Consider the following 24,887-nt stretch of genomic DNA (forward strand, 5'->3'; position numbering starts at 1 on the left):
GTTTCTTAAGTTTAATAATTATTCTGCTATGTCATGTTTATTATGACAGATTAATGACAAGTTTTGATGTCAAGTTGTCATAACTCATGTCAAAAACATCTCATACAATGTCATCTTTGCATTAAAAATGACATAATTGAACAAATGACACTTAATGACAGTTGTAATAAATGTGCATAAAATCTCCTTGATGTTCATGACACGTGTCATGTCATAATTATAAAAGTGTCATGTCAGACTCTTATGCACACCCCTTCAAGTAAAGTGTTACGAAAATTTAAAAAATATTTCTTGTTTACACTTATCAGGAACATTTAAGTTACATTTCTCATTTAAATGATTGAATTGACAATAATAATTTGCTAATGTATGTGACATGAAGTTCAAAACTAATATACTTACAAATCATACTGCTAGATATTTTTAATTAAAAGTTTCACTTAAAACCTTGTATTATCTAAGATACAGTACATCCCTTGTGACAACATCCCCATATGACAACCCAACTGACTCTTTTACAATATTAAATATTTGTTGTTTCCAGACAGACTGCATTTTATTTCTTCCCCTACCGCATAGAAACGAATCGACAATTAACTGACTTTGACTTTTCATTTTAAAGCCGCAGTTAAACGTGCTAGATCTGGTGGTACCCTTAGGGAAGTTATGTATTGTCGGTGATATGAAGCAGGCACAGAAGATAGTTTTCAATGCACTGCATATTACAGCAGACAGGAGTGATAAATGACTATATGAGAAAGTATTCCACAAGACATTTTCAACATCATGTATCTCTGTCTTAAAATCAATGTACTGCTTTGACACTGTTCTTTTTGTGTCCTGCCAATCGATAGCAATACTTAAATGAAATATGAGAGTTAAGAGGAGAGCATTAGGGGTGTTCGGACGCATAACGCGTATACGCGTTTCAAGCGTGAACTTTGTTTTTGTGCGACTTGCCTCAGCGCTTATCACAGACACTGTGTCCTTGTTTAGTAATTCAAAACTAACTCTTTGACACTTTTCTCCACCCTCCTTTTTTTGCTCTGTACCTTAGAATCTCGACTTTGAGACAAAGTCAAGCTACACTCTGAAAATCGAGGCATCCAACAGGAACATAGATCCACGCTTCTTGTCTCAAGGACCGTTCAGTGATACGGCAATGGTGAGGGTGTCTGTGGAGAATGTAGATGAGCCTCCGATTTTCTCCTCCCCGCTCAGTAAAATGGTCGTCTCTGAAGCTGCTAAAGTGGGAACCATCATAGGCACCGTCTCTGCTCTGGACCCCGATTCCACCAATAGCCCTATTAGGTAGGATATGGCCTGGTGCAAAGAGGTCTATACGATGTTTTACAACGTAGCGATACTGCTTTTATGAAGGCGAGATTAAATTACATTCTCGAGAAAGACTAAAAGATTAAAGCATTAAACCTTAATTGCCTCATAGACAGTTTTAACTTTCGTTTTATTGCATTGCTTTATGAATTAGCCCAATAGGCGGATACAGCGAGAGAATACATGTGCAAGCCATTATTACTGCATTTAATTATTTCCTCTTCTTATAGAAGAGTGGATGTAAATGTTGATTGTAAATGAGTTGTGGGCTCAGGTGTTTTTGCGAAAAAGACAAATGTTCATAATTAACTAGTTCTGTGCCTAAGAGCTGCTGGAAAATATTCAGATGACCAGCTGGGGATCCTCACTTGTAACTATGGCTTTAGGCTACATCTAGAAGAACTGCTTGATATGCCATGTCGTTCTGACTTTGCCATTTATATACTCAGGTACTCGATAGACAGAAACACAGACCTGGAGCGATTTTTCAACATCGAGGCGTCAACGGGGGTCATCAGCACAGCTAAACTTTTGGACAGAGAAGTCAATGCTGTACACAACATCACCATCCTCGCCATTGAAAGTTGTGAGTAAACTCATAATTAAATAATAAAATGTTAAGGTCAAACAAATATGTTTTCTTCCTAAAGCAAAGAATGGTATTCAAGTATCATATACATATGAAAGATATTTGATTAATGTACATATGCTGCAGAGCTTCTTTGTGTTTTGGACCAAGGTCAGTCCAAAACTGCTTGATTTGTCCTTCATAAATGAACCATTCAAACATAGTTTAGTATTGAAAGAGTCTGCTCACTTTTAATTTCATTTCATATTGTGGAGCTTCGAGCAGCTGCGTTTCACTTTTTGCAATTCAAAATTCTATTAGGATGAAATCCTTCAAACTGTAATAAGAGATAAAATTCAAGCCTTCCTGCAATTCCCCAATGAATGTCATTATCCCAAGACTAGCAGGCTTTGCCCGGGCTTACATTTAGCATTGCTCGGGAGTGATCAATTTTTCAAAGCATGTGCTGTGAGCATGTGTTGTGTCTCTCTCATTTCGGTACAGCTGCGAGTTTTGTGCAGCTAATAGCGTAAGCGTTCAATCTGTGCGAGCGCGCTAGCCAGGCTATGAACAGATGCCGTGCCACGGAGGTGACCGCTGTCCGCTGGCACCTCCAGAGTTCGTTCGGTTTGATCGAGTCTTGTCCTGATTGTAGCCGATCGCCAAAACTGCAGCTTTGACGCTGATAGCCTTTCATTCTGTCCTAAAGGATCCAATGCATACCTTGCATAGACAAACATAACCGTGTTGACTTGAGTGATGATGGGGAATAATATAAATTTTTGACCCACATTCTCAAATGTGGTCACTCTTAAGCAGGTTTACTCTAGTCAAGGGTCTGAAATGAGTTTTGTCAGAGAAGATTGAAATGTCCTCTTCTATTTGCTTGTAAGCATGAGAACCCTAAAGGTAACTTCAAAGTCATTTGTCCTCTGGCAGTGTTCGGTAAGGTGCTAATGGCTCTGAAAATCATGAGGGAGGAAATCTCAATTTTGGTTAATGGATTTTTTAGATTCTTAGGATAACGAAATTTGAAGGGGGGGGGATGCTGAGCGTGCCAGGATCTTTTTTCTGGTCAATAATTTACAACCTATTATATTTGTGACTGCACTTAACATGCCGAATTACGAGTCTATGCCCAGAGGCACCAGTAGTGGCATTATAGTCATTGGAACGACAATGTGGTTAATGGCCACTGGCACATCGACTCTGAGGTAACTTATCACCCGTTTTATTGTTTAGAACATTGTAAAGCCCGTTATGATACGAATCCAGCAGTGCCAGGCTGCCTGGGTTTTCTCCTACCCTAAAAAGTCACATTAATGGATGAATTAGCTTAATCCGACCACTGTTTCTCTGTCCGCGGCTGCAACTCAGCATGTTTCCTGCAGGTGTGTAAAGTACAGATGGGCTCTATATATCTCTGGCTGAAGATACCTGAGGCAAGAAGCATATATTTACTTCAGCCATTTTGCTTAATCCCGAAGAGTTCTCGGTAGACAAAACTGGTTGCTGTGTAAAGAGGCAAGCTGGTGTAGTACAAACAATAAATCATTGCATTTTCATTGAAAACTCGGAATGAGCCAGCATATTTCCAGCCCACTGCCCGCTGTGTGTTCACAACTGCAGAATTGATTTATTTATGCTCTCCATCAACTCATTTGGCTGAAGAACACATTTTGTCCTACTCGATGTCCTCGCCGTCTTTGGTGCCAAAATTATGAGATGCTGAATGACAGGACGGCTCGCAAATATGCATGTATTTTGTTAAACCATGTCGATAAGCACACAACCAAGAGGCTTTTAAATGCTTTTGACGTATTGATCGTGTAGAAGACAGAATGCATTATAAGCCTACATAGAATGCAAGAATTAAGTAGAAAACATTAGTACACAGCAAAATCACTGGTGTTAAAATAACACCCAGGGTGTCAAATTTAACACTGGAAAAGTGTGTATATGTGTCCACACTACACTGTGTTAATTTAGTCAAAAGTGTAGTGTTAATTTAACAACACTCATTATATGTTAAATTTAACACTCAATATTGTTAAATTTTACACTTTGTTCACACTATTCATTGTTGTTTCCACACTACACTGGTGTTGGCACAGAAATACAGTGTTAAAAATTAACACTCCTAATTTAAGGTCAACACCAGTGTAATGTCAATTCAACAATGTTAAGTGTTAAAATACTGATTAATAGCCACTTTTGTTGCTAATGGGTTGTTTCTATAAAAGACAAATGACAAGAAATATTGCAAAACCTCTTTTTATTAAAGTACATCACATTTAATATTTACATTGATACACACAACACTTTGCATTTAACACTGCTTATTTAAATACCTCAGCTACAATTAGAAACAGAATACAGTATGGAATAATGAAAGTTATCTTATACCACAGCGCAGTGACATGAAAACCACTTATTATAAGGTCTTTAATATATCAAATGAGAGTTTAAAAAACATTAGCCACCCTACTCAAAACTTGAACATTAAAATACACTGCAATTACCTTACTGGCAGGCAGAAATGCTTATCCTTCACAATACTAAAGATTTATCCATAACAAAACAGACATTTCAATTCAAAAGACATTTCATTTTTCTTAAATACGTTCCAACCTGGTATTTGTAGTTGTTTTACTCATGATGTAGTGGAAGGCTGCACCAGTGGTCTTCATCATGGAGGGAATGGCTTTTTGGTCCAGAATGATGCAAAAATTCTGGATGCAACTTCTGTTCCCAACGCAGTGCAGGCAGGGCTGTGCTGATTCATCCCCCTCAAAGCATGGACTGATGCTCATCACCTAAGTGTTTTAAAAGAGTGTATTTGATGAATGTATTTGTTGTGTATTTATGAACTTGTATGCATTTACATGGGGTGAACAATGCAAGCAAACTAACTGCTGAATAAATAACTAGAACAAAATACTAAAAAACTTACACAGCACAATCAGTAGCTTCAGTTGCACATTGACCCTCTCCAGTCTTTCTTCCTTTCACAAATGAAAGGCAAGAGGTGAATGAGCCAGGGAAGAGCTGCCACATAACTGTCCCGTCCTAGCAAAACAGAATTTAAACACCATGAGTATACAGTTAAACTGTAAAACCGTAAAAGTAGCAAACCCATGTACACTTACCATATTTAAACTCCTGTTGACCAGACAGAGGGTCATCCATATTGTTGTATGTTGGCTATTTTGCAATACATCACCTCAGCATATTTCTGCAGATTTTCAAAGACAAAAAGAGTCAAGAAAATACCAAAAAGGGTGCAGTTTTAACCGTTATTTGAATCAAAATCTTCTCAGTATAATAAATCATGTTAGAGACAGTGTACAGTACAAATGTACTGTGTGTACTCACATAACTAGTTGGTAAGCTCTTATCCTCCAAACTGGGTTAAGGAATAACAGTTCCAGAATTCATGGGTATGCCGTATTCAAATATAGTCTGGTAGGGTCCTATCACAAAAAATGACAATAAAGACTCTGAAAACTCAACATTCTTTTTATATTAAAAACAGCACTCAAGACAATATGAATCTTCATTTATACATTTTCAAAATAGTAATCAATTTGATTGCTATTTAATATGACATCAATAGCAAAACGATTTATGAGAAGATAATATATTTTTATTAAAGTTGGCAGCAGGTCATGTGAGTTTCTTTCCAGATTAATAATAATAATAATATGTACAAAACTACATATACTAAAAAGATTGGTTAACTGTTCAGTTATGTCAAATAAAATGATTTATATGTATAAATATATAAACTTACCTTCTGTAATGAATTTATATAAGTATTAGCGGTCGTTTCTCATTGGAAGTCATCCATGTCAGGTCTTCTTTAATAAACTGCCCTAAAAACAGCATCTCTTCTGAATGATTTGAAGCACTCAGTGTGTACTTTCACCAAACTAGCATCTATAATGACAGAAAAACAAATGTTCGCCATACACGTTTTACACTTTCGTATGTATTTGCCATTTGCATCTGTCTGACATCTAGCGCCACGAAAAGCTTACAACACACAATGCATCCAATCTGTGCATACAAATGATGATATATTGTGAGGTTTTGGTCAAATTAATTGTTGGTTTGGCGATATTTCCCCTGTTTGCATACATCTTAGAAAAACACATGACGATGCGGTTGCGGTTTTCTCCGTGTTTTTCAGTAATTTGAATAATTAACCGATATCCGTGCACTCACGTGCATGTAAACGACCTCGTTAACTCACGGTATCTAGCCTATATGATTACCTTATAACGAGCATCATATGGTGAATAAACGAGCTTTCATTTAACTTAATTTCATAACGTTACCTTCAATTTGTAGTGCATGTCGCGTTTTATCATGGTTCAATTCTTTCGTTCATATCTCCTGTTAAAATTATCCTCTTGGTTTTATTTAAACTTTTAGCTAGCAGTTTAACTTTATACTAAACTAACAAGGGAACAACGTAACACAAGGTAGCTCTGATTAAACTGAACCAAATAACGAATAAAGGGGAAATAAAATGGAAAAAATATCTTATTTAGGTTTTTTGGCATATGGCTGCGTAGAGTCAGACAGAGAAATAACAGTTTAATTTAGCTAAACCATGTGAAAATTATGAGACTGATTTACCTGATCTCTTCAGTCCTCCTGTGAAAGAAAATGGCGGTAAAATCCCTGACAGGAAATGTTTAGTGGAGGCGTGGCTTGATTTACACCGCTCAGAGTGAAATCTGATAACACCCTTGTTTAACACTGACACTGTTGTGGATATAACACTGGCCTAGCAATGGCAGTGTTATTTTATTACCAGATAGTGTTAAAACAGCATCAACACTGTGTATTTAACACCATCCCCGAAAATTTAACACTGGTGATTTTGCTGTGTAGTCAGCCCACTCAAAGGAAACTAACAGCTGTGTGTGTTCTGGTTGACTAAAGGCGGCGTGCCCTCAACAGGTGTATGGTGTTGGCTTGTGCTTAAATAAAAGTATCATTTGAGAAATCTCTGTTGCATAGTTACACAACATGAAATAACCCCGAGCCCTCTCGCAGTCTGTTAATTTGTCGATTGCCAAGTTCAAAATATCACATTTAATAATAAAAGAAAAGTAGAATCAGATGCACAATCTGTTTAATGTACAAAACCCACATGTACTGCATGTACCATACTGTAGTTGTATAAAATTAGATTTTTATAAATAATTTATTCTGTGTTTATTGTTCTTTTTTGGCAGAAGCCCATTCGTGTCTGCTGTTTGAGTTGCTGATAGATGGGATTATGTTGCAATTGTCTTATTTATTTCGACAGCTCAATGTCACAAAATATTCTATTGCTTGTTTTGCAGCAGTAAATTTTCTGTTGTCTTTTTATGGCATTGGGCTCATGGGAACAATAAAGAAAGATACAAAACAACTAATTTCCCATTTCACTTGTGCCGCAGAAGTATGTAATTGTGTAATTCATTTGAAAGCATTACTCTTTTTTCCGAGGCCTTGTCTCTTTATGAAGGGGTCAAATTATTCATGTAACCCTACATCTCCCACATCTAAAATAAATCTGCAGATATTATGTGCAATGTTTTTCTTCTCTCTGATCATTTTATCCCCCCCAAAAGTTATTGGGTTTGGAGTGTTTTTGTTGTGTTTTGGCCTTGAGCTTCTTCATTACCGCCAGGCAGCACACCAACAGAGTTGAACTCTTAAGTGTTTTGCACTAAAATGGACACACGAAAACAGAAAATAGTGGCTTACAGGAACAGTTTACCAAAAATAAAATTCTATGGTTATTTACATTACTTACATGCAGTGTTATCCCAGACCTGCTAAACACAGAAAAGGCCTGTTTGACACCGCACACAGGATTATTTTTAGCCACACATATTAGCAGGTTTCATTGTTCACACTTTGTTCACACAGCAGCAGCACAGCAGCAGTGATGAGCCTGTCACGCTTCTCACGCTCACTTATGGTGCTTTTCCATTGCATAGTAATCCACGGTTTGGTTTGGGTCAGGTCGGGTCAGCTTACCTCACTTTGGCTTGGTTATCTTTTCCATCGAGTTTAGTAACACTTTGGAGTGGGAGGAATTATAGGCGTGTCGTTATATTTGCGCTGCCTACTGCTGTGACATCATACAATAAGAGCGTCGTTGTACACTCACATACATTCAGTTATTTCTCAGTCTGCCACAAAATAAAAATTGACCACCACAAATAAATGTGTGCACATCGCGTTTATCACTACCTCTGTCTCACATGACTGTACAAACACCTGTGGCATCAGTTGACGCACTCCGCTGAGCCTCATTCAAGTTGCATTTAAGCATAAATACGGAGGTGCGGGTGGCAAATGTGCCGGCACAAACGCAAAGTCTGGAATAAAACTGTTATGGTGTTCCTGATTCTCAACCTGTGGATGTTTTTCATCGCTAAAAGGGAGTTTGGGAACTTACAGCAAGGCACATATGACAACAGGTTTACTCGAGACAGCGCAAGCTAGCATAAAGTTTAAGCTAATTTACATTATAGCGATTATGCTGGTAGTGATGATTCTTTCAGACCAATCAGTGATCTTATGTGTTTTCACGTCACGTTTTGGTATCAGCTCGGGTCGCTTGGATCTAAAAAGCGGGGTGGTAATAAAAAAGTATCTGGTACAACGTACTGCACCCAGTGGAAAAGCCACCAAAAGTAAATTGACCCAAACCAAACTATTTGGTACTATGCAATGGAAAAGCGCCATTTAAAGGGATAGTTCACCCAAAAATGAAAATGATGTCATCATTTACTCCTTAAAGTTGTTCCAAACCTCCACTGTTAGAACGGATGTGTTAAAACCAACACACCACTGTTAGTTTAGGGACAACACATAACATGCGTTCTCCCAGAATCCACACATCTCTGTGTTATTATTGAAACAACACATTTATTTTAACACAAAATCAACACAAACAGCATAACAAAAAATTAACACATAATTTCTTAGAATGTGTATAAGTTTCTTTGTTCTGAGGAAACTGGAGCACCATTGACTTTGATAATAAGAAAAAATACTATGCAAGTCAATAGTGCTCAAGAACATTTGGTTACAAACATTGGTTTAAAATATCATCCTTTGTGTTCTCAGAACAAAGAAATTTATAGAGGTTTGAAACAACGTAAAGGTGAGTGAATGTTGACGGAATTTTTATTTTTGGGTGAACTATGCTTTAAAGTGATGGTACACTCTTGATGGGCATAATTAAAGTGCCATGATAATGCCTTATTTTTGTCTAGTATGTTTTTATTTGAATTTGAGTATGCCAGGAAACACATAATAACAGCATGCTGTTGCCAGAAGAAGTGTCTATTGACACAGAAAATAAGTAGGTGTGTGCTTTTGTAATTTAAAACTTCAGTCAAGTATAGAGGGGTAAACAAATACATGATACAGAGCTTATAACTTGGCAAATCAAGAACTAACCTTTTTCTTAGCTACAGCAGCACCAGACTGATTGTGGAAAAAGAAAGAGTATTTTTAATATAAATAAATATTTTAAATAAATAAATGATATTAAGTGTGGGATGTAGAAGCTTTGGCAGATGTTAAATTAACTTTGTATATGTATATCTTTATATATAACTTTTATTGATATGTGTCTTTCATTGAAGGAAAGTGTTGCATGATAGAGCCGCAGTTGTTTTACATTAAAAACGCACCGTGTGAAAGACCATAGTGAACCTGCCGCTGTTATATTTGTGCTTCAAACACTCGCATATAGCACAGTGCAATACTTTTTTCCCATATAATGACAGTTCAAAGCAACCAGACTGTCGGTCTCATAAAAAGATAGAAAAGCACTGTAAAAGCACCTTAGAAGTAGTTTGTGTGTCCATGCACTATATTTCAAGATCCCTGAAGCCCTAAGATAGCTTTGAGTGATGATTACTGGTGATCTTCCCCTGTTAAGTCAAATATGGTGCAAAGATGAAACATCAAATGCCATTGCTTCTCAAGTGTCTCAGAATGTTCAACCTATGGTTTACACAGAGTTATGTTCACAAAATATCATAAATATAAAAATAAAAATAATAGCTTATATGTTTAAAATGGCAAAAGGGTGAGTATATAATTAAAGAGTTGTTTGGGTGAGCAACAGTGCTGAGCAAATACACTCCCTGAGATGTTTGGATAGATTAGAGAAAACATGAAAAAACGTGTAGAGAAGCACTGATATATCATCCGGTAACTATCGAACGATAAAAGCAATTTTTTTCACATTATTGGCTATCGGTCGATAGTTTAAAACAGACTGATCTAACGGAAAGTCTTGTTATAGTCACGCAAAATTTGATAAATGTATTCGTGTCCATGGCACAAATGTCTTTTTCTTGTCACTCGCACAAATTTCTCGTGTCCGTGGCATCCTTCTTAGTTTCATTTTATGTATTGTATTTTCATTGTTTTTTCCTATTTTCTTACCATTGTCGCTTGGGATTGGGGTTAGAATCACTTTCTGTTATATTTTTAGACATCCAAACCTAAACTCCAACTCTAACCCCAACTCAGGCGAGAATAGTTTTAAAAGAGAAAGAAAACATGTAGAAATCAATACATAAAAGTACATTCTAACCCAAACCCCAAATCTAACCCCAACCCCAAGTGACAATGATTTTAAAAAACTAAACTAAAAAACGAATGGACATGAAAAACTATTTATAGAAATGTGTGCGAGTGACACGAAAAAGACATTTGTGCTCAAGACATGAAAAAAGCTAAATTTCGTGCCATGGACACAAATAAATAATTATCAAATTCTTGTGACTATAACACGACTTGCCGTGAGATCATGTTGACTGCCTATAGTCATGGCCGATATATCCTGTCAATCAAAAGAGAACAGAAAAATGTATTTGAGCTCTGTGTATAGAAAATGTAAAGAACATCACTAGTTTAATGTTCAATATTAATAGTCATTATATGAATAAATAACATTCAGAAAATTTAATCTTCAGAATTTACTTAACACAAGATAATGTAACCACCAAACTATCGGTATCTTGATAGGTATTGGGAGATATCCGTCTGAATAATCGATATCGATATATTTTTAATTAATAAATATTTAGTTTACTCTGTGTCTTTATGTTAATTTGGTATTTACATATGTATATTGTTCCTCTGTTTACAGTGGATCCATCACAGGTGGGGAAAGGTGTGGCTCTAATCACAGTGATGGATATCAATGACAACGCACCGGTGTTTGCCATAGAGTATGAAACCTACCTGTGTGAAACCGCTGGACCAGGACAGGTACTGTAGCAAACCCTTTATGCCGTAACATAAAGGCTTTTATACCAAACTATGCATGCATATCTGCTGATAGTAGCTACTAAATGAGCACTATTATGCGCTGCAGTGTGCAGCTGTGGATGTTTGAACCAACGTAATAATACTCCTTATTTTTTAAGCCATTTAATCTTGATTTTAGCATACTTAGATTTATCTTCGAATTCCTCCATCAGAAAATCCAACAGAAATGGACATTGGTGCTGATTCATAGGCATTATAGAGCTCAGAGAGACACAGATGGACAAAATTACAGCGACAGGATTCATGTGGCTTACTGCTGCAGATCACTCTAATCAGGGGATCAAAACATTGTGTGCTCATGTGGAAAAAGCCTTCCACCAATGCAAATGAGACAGAGGTGACTGTGGCATGAAATTGGTTTGTTGGGGAGCGTGCCGTTGTGTCAAGTAGCCAATGTGAGGTCCTGCAGCGGCCAATAGCAGAAGGGATGCATGCAAATAAACAGTTTAGTGTTTCTAAGTTCCCCAGCATTGTTGGTAACATTTATGAAGGGATTGTTTGTGAGAATGTCACTGCTGTGATGAATTTCACATGCTTAACAATGTTTAGTGTATAATTGGTCATCCTGTAACCGCAGTTGGTAGGGCATTGGGTTAGCGGCAGAAATATTGCGGATTTGATTCCCATGCAACACATATAGTTTAAATGTAGATGTTCGGTATAGCTTAAAGGCGGGTCCATGATTTTTGAAAAACACTTTGGAAAAGGGAGTCGGCCTGATTACCAAAACACACTTGGAGCCAATCAGCAGTAAGGGGCGTGTCTACTAACCCACATCGTTGCCTGGGTTGCGTATGTATGGGGCGGGTCTATCAAATGAAGGTCTGGAATCTATTCATGAATATCAGCTGACGTCACTCACATCTCAAACTTATCTTCCAAAGCCCGCTGAACTTTTTTATAAACATAATGCAACGTTGATCTAGAAAGTTGTTTTTTATGGGAAATTATGTTCTCTGAAAAATCTCATTTAAGAAGATACGCATTTAGTCAAACCCTACTTAGTAAGTGTAATCGGTTAATTTACATCTTTTGACAGACGGAGTGTGTATTTAGAGGAGAATTAATAGTTGCGCTTTGGCGGAGCTGTTTGAAATTCCTGCTTATTACATTACAATGTTATTGTTAGTGTATCAGAAATTGACTTGATCTAATCAGTTATTTTGGGAGCCGTGAAAAGGATAATGAAAGCTGTTTTTCTTTATTCTTAAAAAAAGAATCTCTCCCGTAAGAGCCCTCAAAACAAAGAGAGAACAAAACAAGGCTGCAGGGTCTACTGAGCATGAGATACAATCCCCTGTTGTAGCATCATTGTCTGCGCCATAACAATTAGTCCTGGCCTACCCGTGTCCCAGAGTCACAGTGAATCATGTTTGTTTTGCCTAAGTGAAAAGGTGCTGGTGGTCTCCTTTCACCAATGCTATCTCAGCCTTGAAACGCATTACTGAAATCCCTCAAGATTCTGTATGTGTTCTGGACACCTCCGACTTCCATCACTAACTTTCAAAGGCCTCTCTTATATTAGAGGCTAAATTACTTTCTCACCTCTCCGAGGAACAGTGGATTGGTCGGTCCTTCTCTGAATGGAGATGAAAGCTCCTGTATGTTTTCATAATCATATTGCTTCCCCGGTGACTCACGCCTGCTTCTGTATCTTTAAACATGGGGCCACTTGAGCGAAAGTCAGCGAACGCAGTCTCGGTAACAGATCTCTCCTGCGAGTCTTAGCGCGACGAATCTGTCCTTATCACAGCCCTTAAACCTCTGTACCTGCAGCAAAGAGGCTCTCAGACATCCTGGAGTGCTTTTGGAAACTAAATCTGTAAGTCAAAGCCTTTGAACGAGGCGTTCCTGCAGCTGTTAGACGAGGAATTTTGATCAGATAGATGTGTGCCGTGAGACACAACACCATCAACAAACAGTAATGACACTTCCACGTTCTCTGTCACTTCAGCACCTTGCAAAACAGTTGCGAATGCTGTCAATGATTTGCATCTCAGGGAAAATAAGCTCTCTTTCGGCAGATGTGTGCCTGTTGTTACATTGTCTGCGAGTATATAATATTGGCTGCGTGGTTTTCATATGCCTCATTTGCACATTTAGAGCTTTACACCTGTTCCATCAAGATGCCAGCCTTTCTGAAAGACAGCATATAGAGACATTGAATTTGAATAAATTGCCAGAAAAAGCCAGAAAAAAGGAATTGTTGCATGGTAAACCTATTCCAAACCAGCTAAGTGAAGTTAAATAGTTTCGCTTCTTTTTTATGCACCATTGATTGCAAGGATTTATGTGCATTTTCCAAATGCAATAATCATCGGGTCGCCTAGTTCACCTCGCTAATCGACCAGTCGACCATCTTGACCTATACTTTATAGGTGGGGGTGATAGGAGTTAGCGGAAATTTCTGCATCATTGCATCCGAGTCTAAAACAGATGGCTTGCTGAAAAAGGTCCCCAGATCCCCATCCAACAAGTGCCTGTAATGGGGTCACACCAAACGCATGTCTTCACCTTCTACTTTCAGCTCTGAGCTTTTCCCTCGGTGCCCTTGGTTTCTCTTTTGTTCCTAATATGACTTTTCAAATTTAATAGAAGCTTAATACGAATGGATGCTGCGGTCTCTAAATGAGCCAGATGATTTGTTACAGGTGATTTAGCAGATTAGATTATGAGAAGTGAGTGTTTTCCCGGGGGTTCTCTATCTCTTTAAGGTCGTCTACATTCTGACTTGTCTTTTATGCCTCGGAGACGCGGTCAGCAGTGGCTGGCTGACAGAGAGAGCTAACTCGTCACTGCGAACATTTCCCTTTCACTCTCTGTGAGCTCGGACGGCACAAGAGAGATTCTTGCCCTCCAGCCAATTTTATATGGGAAAGAGAGATAAAATCCCCCGCGTTTCTTTTACACTTTTTGGCTGCACATCAGTCGTTTGGTACTTGTTAATGATAATGAATTGACTTTTCCAGGTCTTAAGGGTCGGTAAATGCAATGTTTTGTTTAAAACCTCATATTTCCACTTGGCAAGATATTCATATTTGTTTTACATTTGGCAGACACTTTTATTTAAAGTGACTTAGGGGAAGATCACACAGAATACGTTTATTGCAGTGGAAGACGCCTTTTTTGAATGATTTTCTATGGGCAGTGAGCATTATGCACGCTTATTATGCACGCTGTTTTTGCCACCTCCATGCGTTTTTGAAGGAGCGGCCAACATCATTTGCGTTTTTTCTATTGTCCAATCAAATGAGAGGATAGGCAGGCTTTCTGTTGTGGTGACAATTGCTTGGAACAACCAGACACGGCAGTCACTCACTCCTGCGTGTTTGTGCACCTCTCACCCTCGATCAAGGTCAGAGCAAACCCCTCTTTTTAAAGTTTTTGGTAATATAACAGTTAACAGCTAAAGAGCGCTCACACTTCAATACAGTGGGGAAAATAAGTATTTGATACATCAGCATTATTGACATAAAATTTCCACCAGATGTAGCCATCAAGCCAAATATTGAATTCATACAAAGAAGTCAGAACATTTAAGTTTACAAGTTGAGTCATAATAAATAAAGTGAAATGACACACGAAGAGAACAAGGTGAAAAATGGCATAGAAAGCCAGGAGATCACCTGAAATTTGTCAGTATTGAGAGAGAAACCCTGCCCCCTATCAGTCCTAATTGATGACCTATACTGTTGCCTAGCAACAAAAAAAGTCTTTTTTAAAAGTGACCCATAAAAAGCCAGTGTGGCGCTCCTTGCGTTTCTAAACGTTTTAAATACGATTTGTTTGATCGGCCCCTTGCAGTGGATTCAAGGTATACATTTGCTTCACAAAAAAAATTTGGTTATTTTTAACCCAGCGTTGGGTTGTAATTTAACCTATATCGGGTTGTTTTTACCCCAAATGCTGGGTCTGTCCATTTTTGAACCAACAATAGGTTAAAAATAACTCGGCAAACACATGATCTTTGTGCAGATGACGCAACGTTATTAAATTTCAATGACTCAATTTTTCAATAAACATTACATTCATCCTAATGGATTATGTGTAATTAATTTAGTCACAGTTTACTGTAATCGGCACTGAAGGAACATCCTGCACTGCGTGTGGCGTTCAGGCTGGGGGATTTTTAATAGCACCGCGTTTTACGATTTCAAAAATATTTACAGATAAATGATAAATCCTTCATACAGTAGCTTCCATTGCCAAATGATCACTTAGCGTAAGTGGGGGAGGTGGATTAAATAAAATAACCGAGAGGAGAATTATAGCACTGAAAAACTCTCGCTTAGCACAAGGTCATATTGTTCCAGCAGACGAGGAGAAAAATCTGTGTCTCTGCTGCATTTGCTCCTGCTCGACCGGCGCATGGGGTTTTAAGAGATTTTTCAAGCAGATTGAGTTTGTGCTGACTGTAGCCTGACGCTAGGGAAGAGCTGTGCACACAGTATTTAACCCGGCCAAAGCCTACAGATTAGGCCACAACAGTGTGTCAGGGGAATCTTCTTAGTGTGCCACCTGATGGGTCACCCTGATATTCATCTCTAAAACGCAGCACTTTGCTTCGGGGGGTACGGTCCAGCTTTAGGATGGGATGGCCCTCTACTTTGCTAAATCCGTGGAAACCGCATAAGCGTCGTCTTTCGCAGATAGCTTAGAGACTTACTTTATCCTCCGGATGGTGTTTTCGGCACGATTTAAGAATTTAATGTGCAGTTTGACATTGCGTAATGTGTGTTTTTCTTCAAGTTCACGCCCTTGAATTCAGTTGTTCGCTTTAAATTGTGCTGTAGTTTAGCATGAAATATTCAGGTTTACCTATTATATGAAATATTCATCGTTTAACTGACACTGCAGCATTTCGAGTGAGAGATCTGTGGGTTGTTTTGTCACGAGTGAAGGACTGCTGTAGGGGGAACCGGGATGATTGTAACACTTTTTGTGCAGTTGTCATAAGTGTTGATGTTTGACATGTAAACATGCTGTGGTGCAGATTGTTTTCTTGACATATTTTCAGTTTCTAAAAACAAACCTGACAACTTCCACCTTCTATTTTAGGATATTGTTGCCTACGCATATTTACGACTTTCTAAAACTTTGTTTTATCTACTCAAAAATGATACACCAAAGGCCACAGGCCTTACTTTTACTGCAGCCTTGCAGTTAATGTCTACCGAAATCCCTAAATCACTAAACTGTCTTTTATTTTTAATGCCTGTTTCAAAAGGTCATGGGTTCAATAACCAGGGAACACAAACACTGAAAAATGCACTGTAGGTTAGGCAGCACTGTAGGGTACAGTATGCCAAATAAATAACTGTAATGTAAATAGGTTTACACTAATGGTGACAACATGGCTATATTTTGTCGATGTATTGTGAAACTACCAAGCCATGTTATAATAATCCCGTATTCATGTTCTTGTCCTTTATTTCTTCTTTGACATCGTCTCAGGTCATTGAAACCATAAGTGCAGTGGATAAAGATGAACCGCCCACCGGGCATCGCTTCTTCTTCTCCCTTACTGCAGAGACAGCTGGAAACATGAACTTCACTCTTAGAGACAATAAAGGTACGTGATTTCATTACGACAGTAAGAGTTTATAGCTCTTGTTTCTAAGAAGATTAAGCATGACTGTCATGCTGCCTATTTATAGGAGTCATTCTACATATTTTCTCTAATTTCACCTTCCAAGTGAAGTCATGTGTTATATATCTTTTTCTTTTTAGACAATACTGCTTCTATACTAACTAAGCGGAGTGGCTTTCAGAGGAGGGAACAGGCTATGTATCGTCTGCCTGTGTTGATAGTGGACAGTGGCAGCCCGGCCCTGAGCAGCACTAACACACTGTCTATAAGAGTGTGTGACTGTGACTCTGATGGGACTCCCCAGTCGTGTGGCACAGAGGCCTTCATGCTGTCAGCGGGTCTCAGCACCGGAGCGCTGGTTGCCATCCTGGCTTGCATCATCACTCTGCTTGGTAAGAGATCGATTTTAAAGTTTCAACACCCATAACAGTGTTTTTAAAGGATGTTTAATGAAACACATAAAGCATTGTTTTTTCTGTATTTGCATTTTTCGTCATTTTTCTTTGCTATTAACTTATTCCCAGCAAGCCATTTTTTTTTAAGGTGCCCGCCAGCATTTTTTGTGAATTTTCTAGGAATTTTTGATTATTTTTTTTTTTTTTGATATATAAACAAGTATATCAAATGAAAGAAAAGACCCTCTGCGAACTTTAAAAAAAAGTTCTTCATCCTATTTATATTTTTTTCTGCTTATATGGGTGGTTTCACGGACAGAGATTAGCTTAAGCCAGAACTAGACCTTAGACCTTCTGATGTTAATCTGGAGTACCTATAGAGTAGTATTATATCCTTTATATCTCCCCGAAAAGTCTTTAGTTTAATCAGATTTATAAAAGAAAGATTAGCTTTACCGAATCTTTCCAATAACGTATGAAAAAATGAAGAAGGAGGAGTTACTACAGCGGGAGCAGCGAGTACGAGTCATGCAACACTATAGACCCCTTCAAGGTTTGTAAACATTGAATGACTTTCGGGTGCACGTGCAGCATGGGGTCAAACTGTTCATACCATTTAGGCTTTCTAGTTTAATCTAACAGGGCTGAAAAATGATGACTTACGTAAAATGAAGTGAGCACTACAAACACAAGCCTCTTTGATCTTTGCATTGTCCCAGTCTGCACGTGTAACTGCTTGCAAATGCACAGATGTTGAATTTTTATTTTTGAGATTCTGCAGGAATCCCGAAAAACTTAACGGCAGACCTGGTGCGATTTTCAAATTCCACGAAGCAAGTAGGCATTTTTGACCATCCCGAATAATACGCAACTCAATCTGCTGTAATGACTTTTCTGACCCCGACATGCGCAGTGGGAACCGCCTGTGACGTGAACTGTGAAAGGGTCTATACAACACTGTTTAACTTATGATTCACTACATGCTCGTGTCATTTATATAATATGCACGCGCCTATTTCCAATATAAGACAGAAGTCTTACTTACCGCATGCAACTCATGACTGGTTGGGACTTTTCAACGAAATCCAGCGTTAAACAATAACACACACAAAACTCCGCTGCTACCCCGGATAATAAACTATATCCATTGTTTCCATAAGGCTGGCTTTCTTCTCCTAACATCCAAAAAAAAACACTTCTTCTTTCGTGCCATTGTTGAGTTTTGAAATTAAACAAAGCTGTGTCGCGTGATGTGATGTTTGTAAGTTCTATCATCTCCCGCTGATTGAAGGGTGGGCGGGGTTTTCTGGGGGAAGTGCACATAGAAACGCCTAAAACTTCAGCTGGACCCGTAATCGAAAAAAACTTTCAGAAACCTGTACGAACCCTGGCGAAATGCATTCGGCACTGAAATACTCTGTAACACGCCCAACTGTTTTTTTGGCACTTTGCCTACGTTTAGCATGAGGAAATAACTATAACTGTTTTAAGAAGTCAGAATGCATGAAATACCATTGAACCACCCCTTTAGGATATGTCAGTGCAAGTTGTTTTCAATTTGGACAGCTCTGAAATTTATTTTAGTCTAGGACTAGTCTAATCCCTGTCTGGGAAACCGCCCCTTAAACTCTTAAATATGGGTATTTTTCTTAAAAAATACAATTGTTTTAGCAAAAGCTGAAAGAATTGCATTTTTGTGAAGGAATTTTGTTAGAGATCAGATACAGAACGATTATCAAAACATACACAGAGTTTAAAATTATTAATTTTTTTTGCTTCAGTTTTTTATAAATTGGGTAATCGCCATCTACTGGATAATCGTGGTATTACAGATTAACATAAAACCTCATCAGGAACACGTTTTTTATGCAAATATTTTCTAATAATTGATGAGATATCTTGTCAATGGCAGGGAGAGAGTTAAAAACCAATCTTGGCATATTTCAGAGTGAATTTAAATATACTACATAACGTCTGATGCAGGTTTGAAAATATTTATTTGAATTCGATTGGATAAAAGAGCATTGGCTCTAATGTTTTTGATTAATATTGATTTTCCCTTTGTAACACTGTTAGAATTTTTTAGAACTTTCAAATGTACCCCTTTGCACCTACAGAATTCATAATATTAGTACCCCAAAGGTTTATATTAGTAAGCTCAACTGTACATATTGGTACCAAATGTATAAAAATCTGAACCCAAATGGCCTTTAAATGGAACCTGAGATTTTTGCCACATTTTCTGATAGTGTATACATCCACAAAAGAGAAGTTGTGAAGGCTCTTGCTTTCACACAGTTTGAAAGAAAAACTTTATGGGAATAACATACAATGACAATTTATGGACAAAAACCAGGGACATTTATTAAGCGAGGATTTTTATTTCATGTTTAATTTCAAGGTAACATGAATACGTTTTGTCACATCATCAGCCTTAAAATTTGCTAGTTTGTTCTTTAAAAGCAAAAGTCAATGGCCACTTGTTCAATCTACAGTATGTCATTGCTTTCCGAACACTTTCAAAGACCTTTATTGCGTATTGTGACATTTCGCATACGGCTAGGCTGCCGTTTCTTTAACAGTACAGATGCGGCAGCACCACCGCCGGGAACACGGTGTGCAGTGAGAGGTCTGCTTGGTCACAATTGACTTGTTTACCCTCTCCTGGGAGGCTGCCGGTGTGTCTGATTACTACATTTGGACTCTTATTAGTTGATTGTTTGATGACTGACCTCTACCCAGTATGTACCATTCACTTGGTCTGATTGGTTGACTGGTGTGTCTTTGTGTTGATTTGTTGACCTGATGACTGTGCAGAGGGAGTGAATGCAGTCCTGATGGTTGGATTGATTTCTTGATTATGCCATTGATAGGTTGTCTCTCTGGCTCGGCCGGCGCAGCGGAGATCTGTCCGCCGTAGCTCTTGTTGCTGACAGATGTTGCCTCGGTCTTAAAAGAATTCTATTATTGAGACAAGGCAGGAATTTGTATGTGTACACACGTTGAACCGAGACGATTTTATTGTTTGACTACTGTTTCATTTTCAAAGCGCACAGATGACAAATAAGCAACAAAAAAAATGTTTCTTTCCACCTCCTTGGTGCCATTATAATAAAGTATGAACTAGTTCATTTCAATCTCCACAGAGGCGTTTTAACTAAACTGTAGATGTTTAACACACCCCAGTGAAGCCTAATGCAATATGTTTAAATTTTAGGTTTTCCAAGAAACTTTTCTTATTCTGAAGTGTTTGCACTATTATTGTTGTTTTTGTTATTTTGTGATTGTATTATTTTTAGTTTTTCATCCACCTGAAAAGATCACAATGTGACGTATTGATCAACTATTGGTATACACTGTATTGTATGCAATGTATAAAAGTTAACTACAAATCGGCTGCCAAACCTCTCTCCACACACCAATGTTTCGTTGTCACCATCTCCCCTCGTCTTTAGGAAACCAAAACATTTTATTTTTGACAAAGTATTTCTTCCAGATGTCAGTTTAGCCACTAGCCACACCATTAAACAAACAGACATGTAATCATGACAACGTGTATGCGTCCGATGAAGGCATCCATACTGTAGATGTGCTATCAACATAAAAGCTGTTCAAAATGGATTCAACTTAATGGTGCTGAGTTCTGAAGATATCAAAAATTCTGATAAAAACAGATAAAAATATATAGATTAAGTGCACTGTTAGTTGCTTTGAATAAAGTGTCTGCCAAATGCTTACTGTAAATGCAATATGTAAAAAAAAACATCGTAACATTTTCTATGAAGCCCATACTTATGATGAATTATAGCCCCCTTTATAATTGTTTATAGGTAATTATTACTATTCTATAAACAAATAAAGACGTGACAACATATAGACGTTTCCAGCAGTAACAACATAATTAAAGGCTTTCGTGGAACACACGTAACTTCCAGTAAACTCTACTAAACCACTAAGTCCTTTTAGAAGCAAAATAAACAAGTAGATTATCTTAGTTCATATTTCATCGTAAATTTTTATCGTCGTATTTTTTTACGAGGTATTTGTTCCAGAGTTCATTTTAGCCACAAGTCAGACCTTTAAACAAACAGTAACCGAAAGTAAAGTTCTGACCAGACGCGTAACCACGACAACGCACGTGCGTCTGATGAAACCGCCTATACCCCATTATAAGAACATTTAAAGTTACATTTATAATATTGTTATTATTACTTATAAGTGATGCATTTGCTTTTTCAATGTACATAATCCATTATACACTGATTTATAAGTATTAATTACCCAGGCATAAACTTCCATGAGTGTATTTTTAAAGACGCAGCATGGATTGTTATATGTCATTATAGTATAATTATGACTTATTAATTATGCAGATTTAGTTCTTTGTCAGATAAGTAAAGCATACAGTTTTCCTAATGCACATTTTATAGAGGTTAATAACTGCATTATGACTCACAATAAGTAACTCACAACATGGCTATTAAAAAAATATAAAACAATTCAGTTATTTGATGAATAACTAAATCTACATTACTAATAAGTCACAACTATAATACTGTATAATGACATTATAACAATGCAGGCTGCGTCTTTAAAGCTGCAGTCCTGCACTTATTTGGGTTTAAAAATAGCCCTTTTTTTTTTTTTTTTTAGAAAAAACATAAACATCCAGTGTTCAAAACTACCTGCTTGCCTTAGCTTGATTCAAAACGGTTAGCTTGTAATAATGATTTTAATTCCAGTGATACTGGTGGATTTTCGCGGGAAATTCGAGCACGTCTTGCGTCATTACGTCACTTCAGCACACATAAAGAAGGAGACCCGGCTAGTAGGTTATATTGCGTGTGAGGATCATGGAGGTGGATATTTATAGTTTTTTTCACAGCACTTGGTGAACATCTGCAGTGCTTAGTTGTTCGACTCGGTGATTGACATATTCTCCTAAATACATCCGCGCTGTTTCGTGCCGTTGTACAACCCCAAAAGAGTTGATAATTCCGCAAATAGCTGCAATTGCAGAATCAAGCATCTTTGCGTCCTTTGAAAAGCGCTATATAAGACTTATTATTATTAGTTATATAAAAAGCTGTTTTCAGATGCCCATCGACTCATCGAGCTGCTGTTTTTAGTAATTTTTCAATTCATGTGTTTCTGTAAACGCGTATAAACTGACTGGCATCGCGTCACGTGCAAACAGCAGCGCAATGTATGGAATCATATTAGAGCACACACTTAAAATATCCTTTAGTGCATCCTTAATATTAAGATAACATAATAGCGAATGTAATACACAACATGTAGAGAAATACACGCCATGCGAGTAACGCATCCTCTTTTGTAAACAATAAATACGTGGACGCGTGTAACTTACGTGACGTGTAATAAGAATATTACATGACAGCAAATAAAAATAAAAATAAATGACTTACTTCAGGAACATTATCTTCCTCCAGTCGATATTCCGTTGATCTGTAAAGATTTCCACTGGGATAAATAAAGTATCTAACTAAGATGGACGCTTCTTCACTTTTCCTCATTGTCCAGACATAACTGAAGATATTACTCACGTGTGTATATAAAGTTTAACATCCAAATACGCAGTATTTAGACTTTAAATCTGATAAAAAAAATCAGATAATGAAGTTAGTCAGGATGACAGTATCCATAACGACGCGGTGATTGACAGATTCACCTAAATACATTGTGTTCATCCGCGCTGTTTCGTGCCGATGTACAACCCAAAAAAGTTGATAATTCCGCAAATAGCTGCAGTTGCAGATTTCCAACAGAGATGGAGACAAAGAGGAAAAACACCAGACAGCAGCTTTAAAAATACACTCATGGAAGTAATTATTACTTATAAATCAACGTATAATGGATTTTGAGCATGCAAATTGAAAAAGCAAATGTATAACTTATAAGTAATAATAAAAATATTATAAATAACAATATCTGGGGTATAGGTGTTGTTGTGTATTTAAAAATTTATTTATAGAATAGAAATAATTACCTATAAACAATTTAAAGGGGGCTAAAATTCATTATAAGCATGGGCTTCAATGAAAGTGTTACCAAAAAGATTACCAAAAATTTTGAAAATTTTACCTAACAATTTTGTAATTTTTTATTTTTTGTATTTTTGCTTATTAGAGTACTGTATAGCTTAGAAACATCTTCATGTCAATTACACTTTCAGAAAAAAGGTAAAAGAAGGTAAAAAAAATTGTCACCAGGGCGGCACCTTTTCAAAAAGTACAATTTTGTAGCTAAAAGGTGCATATTGGTATATCAAGGGTACATACAGTATCTGTACCAAAACGTATGTATTAGGACCTTTTTAAAAGGTCCCTTCCCAGTGACAATTTTTTTCAATTTTTTTCTGACAGTTTATTACACACATCACATCTAAATCCTGCCTTTATGTAAAGAATTTCAAATCAGTCCACTTTATTGGGTTTCATGATGACTAGAATGCTTAGAAGGATGCTCCCTTTGTTGTCGGCTCACTAGATTTTGGACCAAAGCTTCAGTCAGCAGTCTCTTATGTAACCACATTTTATAGTAAAGGAAAGGAGAGAGCATCTGTGTATCTCAGGTTGAGCCCTAATTAAGATCGACAGGCCTTTTGAGAAATTGTATCCTCACGAAACAGCACAGTTTGATGCCAACAGTAGCAGACTCCCTCCTTGCCTGTTGATTGATCACAGACTCTTAAGGATTTATCATCGAAATGTGAGCTCAGCTAACTTGTTAACGGCTCCAAAATGATGCGAAACAGTCGTTCCTGTGGTTTGCAGTGGCGTGTGAATTCAGACTCCCCAGTGAAGCCACCCCGCCCCTCTTTTAAACTACATGAGTTGGATCAGACCTTTGCTGTGCCTGATCTGAGCAATGCAGTTATTTTTGGCAAAGAGAGCTTGGCCCCAGTGTCTCAAGACTGCTCACTCATGGTTGCGGGAGGAGGAGAGCGATGAGACTGGCTTCAGAGGAGAGTCGTGTAAGGAGAGAGATCTTTCTTCTTCTCCTTTCATCTATACTCGGAGTAATGAATCAACAAGCTTCCTGCCTTCCATCGCTTCAAAGGAACGCACATTCAAACCTGCCAGACACTGAACGATACAAAGCACGAGTGTTTTTTATTTTGTGTACTTCCATTTTACCTAATGACATACGAAATCACCTAACGACACACAAAATAGCTTCTCCATTAAATCTATTGTGCGTTTGCACATCGTCATTATTACAACATCAGAGTCATGAACCCAAAAGCTTGATAATGGCTCATAAAATATTTGATACAGAAAAAATTAATTGAGTTCAACAGGAGGGATCCAGCCAGGCTTTTGTAGTAAACAAATTAGGTTTTACCAGTGTTGCGCATGAATGTTTCAGGAGTAATGACAGACGCTATGTAGCCGAGTTACGTTGGAAATCTTCTCCTCAATACTCCACAGTCTTAGGCAGAGGAATAAAGAAAGGTCAGGTGAGCCCGGGGCGTTCTGGTACATTTGTACCCACGGGTCACATTCGCAAGACTGACATCACCTTTTTGGTCTCTGCTGAGCCAATCACGCGCCTTCTCGTCCAGGCGCACTTCCCCTACGGCCTCTGACAGCGCGAGCGGACGGCAGTT

General features: G+C 37.8%; 1 protein-coding gene and 1 long non-coding RNA gene across 3 annotated transcripts in view; one reads left to right on the forward strand and one right to left on the reverse strand.

The window, feature by feature from the left end:
* Nucleotides 1-24,887, forward strand: part of cdh7a (cadherin 7a) — an 83,127-nt gene that overhangs the window by 51,106 nt on the left and 7,134 nt on the right. The window contains exons 7-11 of the mRNA XM_065276385.1: nt 1,058-1,311; nt 1,785-1,921; nt 11,088-11,209; nt 16,724-16,841; nt 17,000-17,251. Of these exons, the coding sequence (XP_065132457.1) occupies nt 1,058-1,311; nt 1,785-1,921; nt 11,088-11,209; nt 16,724-16,841; nt 17,000-17,251 (883 nt within the window). The remainder of the gene's footprint in view (nt 1-1,057; nt 1,312-1,784; nt 1,922-11,087; nt 11,210-16,723; nt 16,842-16,999; nt 17,252-24,887) is intronic.
* Nucleotides 3,997-6,798, reverse strand: LOC135766883 (uncharacterized). Of its 2 annotated transcripts, XR_010541836.2 has the most exons (6): nt 6,548-6,798; nt 5,697-5,842; nt 5,279-5,376; nt 5,053-5,138; nt 4,857-4,972; nt 3,997-4,719 (listed from the first exon to the last, which is right to left on the reverse strand). It is a non-coding gene; the product is annotated as an uncharacterized lncRNA (long non-coding RNA). The 2 variants fall into 2 exon arrangements; XR_010541835.2 differs by lacking the exon at nt 6,548-6,798 and having other exon boundaries at nt 5,697-6,253.

This window comes from Paramisgurnus dabryanus, chromosome 6 (genome assembly GCF_030506205.2).
Source record: "Paramisgurnus dabryanus chromosome 6, PD_genome_1.1, whole genome shotgun sequence".
Lineage (NCBI taxonomy): Eukaryota > Metazoa > Chordata > Actinopteri > Cypriniformes > Cobitidae > Paramisgurnus > Paramisgurnus dabryanus.